Genomic DNA, 8992 nt, shown 5'->3' with positions numbered 1-8992 from the left:
GCTATCTGTAAAATTGAAGTTCCCCCCCTGGGTCTTTGCAGAATGGCAGCTCAGGAACAGGGCGGGCCGGGACCTGGACCGACCTGTGGTCCCCGAGGACCAGAGCTGTGCCTTCTAGGATAGCTGCACGGCGGAGTTTCCGTCTGGAATCAGCTGTAGCCAGTGGCCACGCACCTCCCTCCGTCCTGCCCTGCCTGCGTGCACCAGCCCTAGCACCTCCCTTCACCAGCATTGCAAGGGTATAGGGAGGCCGTTCCTGCTTGTCCCTGTCGGTCTAGGTTTCTGCTGGCTGGGATTCAGACATGATGGCTAGAGGTTGGCAGCCCCCTTGGGCTCCCACACAGATCAGCCAGCTAACGCCCTACCCTCCACCCCCTGTTTCCAAGGAAACTAAGGTAAGGGAGCTTCTATTTATGGAGCACCTACTACGTGCCAGGCACTGTGGCTTATTTGTATTATATCTTCCCACAAACACCCTGAGGGAATGTGAAGCCCAGAGAGGGGCGGTAGTTTGTTCATGGCACACAGCACGTGAAGAGCAAAGCCGTATGCTGTGCGGGAGATGCTGCGTGCATCTCACTAATTAGTTAATGTCCCTGTAGAACTACTTTGGGTCCCACATGGAACATGATGGTAAGAGGGAGCATATACTGGGTCCCTGCGAAGTGCCAGGCCCTTGAACTCTTGTAGCTGACATTCAGGGTCGGTGTGATGATCCTCATCTTACAGATGCGGGGGCCGGGGTTCTGGACATCGTAAGGACTCGCCCAGTTACTAGTAAGGGACAGAGCCAAGGCTTTTCTCAGATCCCAAACGCAGGTTCTTTCCAGTGCCGGGCAGCCTCGAATGCCCACCCTCTGTGGGGGCAGCTGTCCCACCTTGACCTCCAACCCTGAACCCAGGGATCTGAAAGGCCCTCTGTGTGAGCGTTGTCACTGAACACGATGTACACGTTTTGGTGAAGAAAAGAACAAGAAGTAGGCAGGTTCTGGTTATGAGAAAATAACCAACTGTACAGGGAACTATCTTCTTGTGTTTTTGAGAAATCGTTTGCATAACCCGGTGTGATTGGTGATTCAGATGGAAATGCAGATGTTACCAGCCAAGCCTTTGTGATGTTTCCTAAGATTTCCCCCCACTTGCCTCCCCCGTGTTTTCCCGTCTTCTTTAGAAGCAAAAGCCTTCCTCTTCAGCCTTGAAGGGAAGTTCTGTCTGGGGTTACCTTTGACATGGACGCAGACCCCTTAGACTGGCCGGTAAAGCATGAGACTCCAGTGCAGGGAGCAGATCTGAGCTAAGCAGCCTCTGCACACAGCATCTCGAGCACAGCACATGGCTTTGCTCTTCCCGTGCTGTGTGTCATTAAGCAAACCACCGCCCCTCTCTGGGCTTCACTTGCCTCATCTGTCAAATGTGAGTGATTTTTTAAAAATTTCCTCTCGCTCACTGGTTTTCTGTGAAGAGAACAGACCTGACTCACATCTCAGCTCTGATACCTTCTAGCTGTATGACTTTGGGCAAGTCACTTCACTTCTCTATGGCTCAATTTCTTCATCTATAATTAGCAGCCAGCTCCTGTCAAGGAGTATATCCAGTAAGTTCATTTTCTGCCATGTATTAAGGACTACCTGTGTGTCGAGCATAGTTCATTAGCACAGTTGGGCATCTGGCATTCTAATCACACTTCTACTGACACATCCCTACACAATAAAATGGGTGTGTCTCTAGTCTCTGAGGAAGAGGGTGGGCACTTCCGAGTTCTTGACCTTGTCTTAGTGAAGATGCGGATCCATATAACCGAGGCCCCCGTTGAAGTGGCTTAAACATAAAGAGTTGATGCTGTCATGTAAGAACAGGACAGAACAGGCTGTTCAGGGCTGGTATGGTGGCTCCATAGTCTTCAGGGGCCAAAATTCCCGGTCTTGCTGCTTTGCAAGCCAGCAAGTGGACTTAGTGAGTGGACTCATGGCCCAACATGGCTGCTGAGGCTCTGGCCATCACGTCTAGCCAGCAGGAAAGGAAATATGGGGGAAAGAAGAGCACTCCCCTTTTAAAGAGACCTCCAGGCAGAACCACATAACACTACCGCTTCATCCATTGGCCAGAACTTGTCGCAATGCTACACTCAGCTGCAAGAGAGGAAGGTGCCCGGCTATAAATTGAAGTCCTTATGACTAAGAGAAAAGGGGGAGAGTGAGTTGTAGATGGTTCCTTGCCATCTGTGACATAGCTCTGTTTTCAGGTTGGGGCTTTACAGCAACCTCAGAGCAACTCTCTGATGCAGCTACGCTTCTTGTCCCCATTTTACAGCTGAGGCAAGTGGAGGTCAGAGGATAGAGGGGTTTGCCCAAGAGCCGGTTGGTGAGCAGCAGAGCCCTTCTGCCGTAACCTAAAGCGCTATCTGTAAAATTGAAGTTCCCCCCCTGGGTCTTTGCAGAATGGCAGCTCAGGAACAGGGCGGGCCGGGACCTGGACCGACCTGTGGTCCCCGAGGACCAGAGCTGTGCCTTCTAGGATAGCTGCACGGCGGAGTTTCCGTCTGGAATCAGCTGTAGCCAGTGGCCACGCACCTCCCTCCGTCCTGCCCTGCCTGCCTGCACCAGCCCTAGCACCTCCCTTCACCAGCATTGCAAGGGTATAGGGAGGCTGTTCCTGCTTGCCCCTGTCGGTCTAGGTTTCTGCTGGCTGGGATGCAGACATGATGGCTAGAGCTTGGCAGCCCCCTTGGGCTCCCACACAGATCAGCCAGCTAACGCCCTACCCTCCACCCCCTGTTTCCAAGGAAACTAAGGTAAGGGAGCTTCTATTTATGGAGCACCTACTACGTGCCAGGCACTGTGGCTTATTTGTATTATATCTTCCCACAAACACCCTGAGGGAATGTGAAGCCCAGAGAGGGGCGGTAGTTTGTTCATGGCACACAGCACGTGAAGAGCAAAGCCGTATGCTGTGCGGGAGATGCTGCGTGCATCTCACTAATTAGTTAATGTCCCTGTAGAACTACTTTGGGTCCCACATGGAACATGATGGTAAGAGGGAGCATATACTGGGTCCCTGCGAAGTGCCAGGCCCTTGAACTCTTGTAGCTGACATTCAGGGTCGGTGTGATGATCCTCATCTTACAGATGCGGGGGCCGGGGTTCTGGACATCGTAAGGACTCGCCCAGTTACTAGTAAGGGACAGAGCCAAGGCTTTTCTCAGATCCCAAACGCAGGTTCTTTCCAGTGCCGGGCAGCCTCTAACGCCCACCCTCTGTGGGGGCAGCTGCCCCACCTTGACCTCCAACCCTGAACCCAGGGATCTGAAAGGCCCTCTGTGTGAGCGTTGTCACTGAACACGATGTACACGTTTTGGTGAAGAAAAGAACAAGAAGTAGGCAGGTTCTGGTTATGAGAAAATAACCAACTGTACAGGGAACTATCTTCTTGTGTTTTTGAGAAATCGTTTGCATAACCCGGTGTGATTGGTGATTCAGATGGAAATGCAGATGTTACCAGCCAAGCCTTTGTGATGTTTCCTAAGATTTCCCCCCACTTGCCTCCCCCGTGTTTTCCCGTCTTCTTTAGAAGCAAAAGCCTTCCTCTTCAGCCTTGAAGGGAAGTTCTGTCTGGGGTTACCTTTGACATGGACGCAGACCCCTTAGACTGGCCGGTAAAGCATGAGACTCCAGTGCAGGGAGCAGATCTGAGCTAAGCAGCCTCTGCACACAGCATCTCGAGCACAGCACATGGCTTTGCTCTTCCCGTGCTGTGTGTCATTAAGCAAACCACCGCCCCTCTCTGGGCTTCACTTGCCTCATCTGTCAAATGTGAGTGATTTTTTAAAAATTTCCTCTCGCTCACTGGTTTTCTGTGAAGAGAACAGACCTGACTCACATCTCAGCTCTGATACCTTCTAGCTGTATGACTTTGGGCAAGTCACTTCACTTCTCTATGGCTCAATTTCTTCATCTATAATTAGCAGCCAGCTCCTGTCAAGGAGTATATCCAGTAAGTTCATTTTCTGCCATGTATTAAGGACCGCCTGTGTGTCGAGCATAGTTCATTAGCACAGTTGGGCATCTGGCATTCTAATCACACTTCTACTGACACATCCCTACACAATAAAATGGGTGTGTCTCTAGTCTCTGAGGAAGAGGGTGGGCACTTCCGAGTTCTTGACCTTGTCTTAGTGAAGATGCGGATCCATATAACCGAGGCCCCCGTTGAAGTGGCTTAAACATAAAGAGTTGATGCTGTCATGTAAGAACAGGACAGAACAGGCTGTTCAGGGCTGGTATGGTGGCTCCATAGTCTTCAGGGGCCAAAATTCCCGGTCTTGCTGCTTTGCAAGCCAGCAAGTGGACTTAGTGAGTGGACTCATGGCCCAACATGGCTGCTGAGGCTCTGGCCATCACGTCTAGCCAGCAGGAAAGGAAATATGGGGGAAAGAAGAGCACTCCCCTTTTAAAGAGACCTCCAGGCAGAACCACATAACACTACCGCTTCATCCATTGGCCAGAACTTGTCGCAATGCTACACTCAGCTGCAAGAGAGGAAGGTGCCCGGCTATAAATTGAAGTCCTTATGACTAAGAGAAAAGGGGGAGAGTGAGTTGTAGATGGTTCCTTGCCATCTGTGACATAGCTCTGTTTTCAGGTTGGGGCTTTACAGCAACCTCAGAGCAACTCTCTGATGCAGCTACGCTTCTTGTCCCCATTTTACAGCTGAGGCAAGTGGAGGTCAGAGGATAGAGGGGTTTGCCCAAGAGCCGGTTGGTGAGCAGCAGAGCCCTTCTGCCGTAACCTAAAGCTGCAGAATGAGGACCTCCACTCCGACTATCAGGAGATCCCTTCCTGCCCCCCAGAGGACCCAGATTTTGTAGAGAAACTTCCTTCATCTTTACTTACCGGGGTTTAGAGCAGCCTTGAACTTAGCGGTCCCCTCCCCTCTCTGGATTTCAGAGTCATGGAGAGTTGGAGACAGAGCATTGGTGATGGAGGGCGAGGGTGAGGCCCAGGAGCTTAGCTTGGGACCCTGGGGAGGGCTGGGCTCTGCCCGCCCACCATGGCCCTCACTCACTGTCCTCCTGCAGGTCAGCGGCCACTTGGACTATGGCAAGCAGATGGACGTCATCCTGAAGGCTGTGGGCATCCCCACCAAGCCAGGCTGGGGCGAAAAGGGGCTTTTGATGGCCTCAGGCAACCTGCCCCAAGAGGAGCCTCGCCAGGCAGCAGCCGCCTCCTCATCAGACAAGACCACCGACCCGGATGGGCAAACCCAGGGTCCCGCACCCAGAGACACCTCCCAAGTGTCCACATCCGCTGACCCCAGCCAAGCCCAGGTGCCAATGGGGCTGGACCAACCCAAAGGGGCCTCCCTTCCTGCTGCTGCCTGCCCTGCGGAGAACCCCCAGACCTGCAGCCATGGCGTGAGCCCCAACCCACTGGGCTGCCCCAGCTGTGCCAGCGAGATCCAGGGACCCGGCCCAGGGCAGGATTGACCCCAAAAGGGGACTCAAGCCGTCTTCCCAGATTCCCATATGTGGTGCTCTCTTACCCCCGTCCACCGGGCTCCCCGCGGGAGCTCTGAAGAATTTCCACCAGTGCCTTTCCTAAACGAAGGCTTTGGGGTTGAAAAGCAAGGAATTGACAGGAGGGGGAACTGTAGGGAGACGATGGCTCCTCTCTGGAGAAGCAAGGCCAGAGCCCTGCAGAGTCAACGAAGCACAGGTGAGAGCCCTCGGACCCTGTACTCTAGGTCACACGTGGGGCTGGCTCTCCATCAGGAGATCTGGGGGGCTCTTTGGGGCCTGAGGTTCCTCTCCCCCCCCCCCCCCCCCCGCCTCAGTCAAGCCAGGTGTCTGCCTGCCCTTCCATCCACTCCAGGGCTGCCCTCCAGCCCACAGGCACCTCTGACACACCTACAGAGCGGGCACCAGAGGGAGCGGGCAGCTCACTCTCTCTGCTCTTGGGAGATCTGATCAGACCTGCCATGTACAGCCACATGGGCTGTGCACTGCACAACAGCAGGGGCGCCAGTCACACAGACGCGATGTGAAGGGCACCTCCCAAAATTGCACTGCGTGGCGGCCCTGGATGTCATTCTAGCAGAGCACGGCGAGCAAATGCTGAATCCGCATGCAGTACGTGTGGGAGCTGGGCCTGGTAGCAAGAGGGGGTTAGACGGGAAGGATTTCCTGTAGCAGGAGCAGAGGTGATGGTGATTGTAAAAATAAAGAATGGCTGCCACCCAGCGAGTGTTTACCGTGTACCGAGGGCTTAGGTGGATTGCCTCAGTTGACCCCCGCAACAACCCGATGAGGTAGCTACTAGTATCGTCTTCATTTTACACCTGTAGATACAGATGCCCGGAGAGGTCAGCTAACCTGCTCAAGGTCACATAGCTGGTCATCTCAAGCTTGTCAGCTGGCCCCCGGAGCCCAGCTCTTAGCCATTGTACCAGGTGCCACTGGGCCTGGACCAACCAGAAGGGGCCTCCCTTCCTGCTGCTGCCTGCCCTGCAGAGAACCCCCAGATCTGCAGCCATGGTGTGAGCCCCAACCCACCGGGCTGTGCCAGCGAGATCCAGGGACCTTGCCCAGGGCTGGACCCTGCCCAGGGCTGCACCTCTAATGACCTTCCCCTTTGTTCCTCCCACTGTCCATGAGGGGCAGGGCCAGAGAGCGTCCCCCCACCCACTGTGCAGATGGGAAAATCAAGATCCAGGCAGAGAAAGTATTGACAAGCTCTGGAGCAGGCAGTGGGGAGGAGAGATGGGAGGAATTGGCGTTGGAGCTGAACTGGTGCTCAGGGGCATGTGTATTTGTTCATTCATTTAACAAATATTTACCGAACTCTTGCTGCCATTAATCCAAACAGCGCGTGGGAAACTGAGGCCCCGAGAGGGTAAGGGACTTGGCTGAGGTCCCAGAGCAGATTAGGGGCAGAGTGTGGACATGAACCCAGGCCACCTGTGCCAGGGTCTCTGCCCGCTGCATCAGCAGCGTCTCCAGCCCGAGTGGCCCCTCAGACGGATCCAGTCCACACTCCAGCGAATCCAGTCCACACTGCAGTCACTGCTGTCAGCTCGTGTTTATTGATAGTCCACTCCAGCAGGCCTGGGGCAGAGAGGAGCCCCAACAAGCACCATGGACCCTCCGCAGCCAGGGCCGGAGTCTAGTCAGCACCAAGGGGAGTGCCCGGCCACCTGCGGAGCCCCCTGGGCGTTTGGGTGGATGGAACTTGGTGCCGGTGGAGAGTAAGAAAAACCTCAGACTGAAGATTAAAAATGGCAGCAGAGTAAGTGGACACACTCAGGAAAAACCTCAGCCCAAAAGGAACCTACAGCAGGTAAAGTGACTGAGCGCTCCCTCAAACACAGAAAATAAAACAAGCCCTGACCGGTTTGGCTCAGTGGATAGAGCGTCGGCCTGCGGACTAAAGGGTCCCAGGTTCGATTCCGGTCAAGGGCATGTACCTTGGTTGCGGGCGCATCCCCCGTAGGGAGTGTGCAGGAGGCAGCTGATCGATGCTTCTCTCTCATCGATGTTTCTAACTCTCGATCCCTCTCCTCTCCTCTCTGTAACAAATCAATAAAATATATAAAAAAATAAAAAAACAGGTCTCTGTACCAGGGTTCACCTGCCTGCTTGACGCACCAGCCCACACCAGGGGCAGCTCCTCTTCAACTCCGCTGACCTGAGTGGCCACCTCTCCCTCTTCCCTCACTGACCCAGGAAAGGCCAGAAGGAGGTAGGGCCAGGGGATGGTTCTGCATCAGCAGGTCCCCTTCTAGGTCCAACGAAGCCCAGGGCAGAGGAACACCCATCCCAAATGTTGAGCAAAAAACCACCAGCCACCCCTGTGCCCCAGGAGAGGCAGTGCCGTAGCCTGGGAGCTGGGATGGGGCTGAAGAAGAGGAAGAAGATGGGGGAAAACAAGGGGAACAAATGGCCCTCCCTGGCCCGCAGCCAGAGGCCGGGGGGCTGAATGCCGGGAGGTGTAACAACCACAGGTACCACCGACTATCTGCCGGGTGCGGGCATCGATGCACACTGTCCCCGTTCTCATGGCAGCCTACGAGGCAGGCAGCCTACGAGGCAGGCATCATTGCCCCATGTTGCACATACAACAGGCTCAGAGAGGTTAAGTAACCCGTGCAGAACTAGTAAGTAATGGAGCATGGATTCCAGTTGAGGCCTGCCTGACTCCCAGGCTCAGGGGTTCCCTGTGAGGCCACACACATCCGAGGGGCTGGCTGGTCCAAAAACCGTCCAGCAAACCATCCTCAGGGTTAAGGATCAGCTAAGCCAGCACACCTCAAACCACGCGCACGCACGAGTCACCGGGGACCTGGCTCACATGTAGATTATGACTCGGCAGGTCCGGGGCGGGGGCAGAGGTGTTCGTTTTCAACAAACTCCCTGGAGACCATGCCCACGAACTACAGTTAGAGGAGCAAAGGGCTCAGCCTGCACTGACCCGTCTCTGCAGACATGCAACCTGATAGAATGTGCAAAGGCCATGGTCTTCACCCTAATCTGAACCAAGGGCCCCCTGCCCCGCTCCCAGAGCCCTCCAACCATTCTCTACACAAGTGACACTCAGCAATGCAGCCTCCTGGAGACACTGTATGAAGCCAGCGATTACCCCGCAGGTGGAGGACCCCAAGTGGGTAGTGGGTCTGATTCAGTGCACCCCACCAGAGTTCAGAGGGCCCCCGAGAGACCTACAGCTTCCTGGCCTCAGCCAAGAGCTGGCCCAAGGCCTCGGGGGCTTGGTTGCACCCAGTCCAGCTCCCCCCTGACCAGCCACAAGCCCCATCAGTTCGTGGGGGCACCAAGCAGATGCAGCCGCAGCTGGGGCTCCACGGGATCCCTGTTGAAGAAGTTGACGGTGGCAGAAGTCCTGGCAGGCGGCAGGGTGTCCCGGGTGGCCTCTCCCGGCAGCAGCAGCTGGGCCGTGAGCTGCAGGCCTGAGGAGCCCCCTGAGCCTGAGTCAGGGTCGGAGTC

The 8992-nt window shown here is 55.1% G+C and overlaps 2 protein-coding genes across 2 annotated transcripts in view; one reads left to right on the top strand and one right to left on the bottom strand.

The window, feature by feature from the left end:
* Positions 1–6234, top strand: part of TMCO4 (transmembrane and coiled-coil domains 4) — an 82945-nt gene extending 76711 nt beyond the window's left edge. The window contains exon 15 of the mRNA XM_005883035.2: positions 5075–6234. Within this exon, the coding sequence (XP_005883097.1) occupies positions 5075–5482 (408 nt within the window). The 3' untranslated portion in view covers positions 5483–6234. The remainder of the gene's footprint in view (positions 1–5074) is intronic.
* A 1305-nt stretch (positions 6235–7539) lies between these two features.
* Positions 7540–8992, bottom strand: part of HTR6 (5-hydroxytryptamine (serotonin) receptor 6, G protein-coupled) — an 11299-nt gene continuing 9846 nt past the window's right edge. Inside the window, exon 5 of the mRNA XM_014530644.1 lies at positions 7540–8992. Within this exon, the coding sequence (XP_014386130.1) occupies positions 8804–8992 (189 nt within the window). The 3' untranslated portion in view covers positions 7540–8803.

This window comes from Myotis brandtii, unplaced genomic scaffold (genome assembly GCF_000412655.1).
Source record: "Myotis brandtii unplaced genomic scaffold, ASM41265v1 scaffold754, whole genome shotgun sequence".
Classification (NCBI taxonomy): Eukaryota; Metazoa; Chordata; class Mammalia; order Chiroptera; family Vespertilionidae; genus Myotis; species Myotis brandtii.
This window is presented reverse-complemented; position numbering and strand designations above follow the sequence as displayed.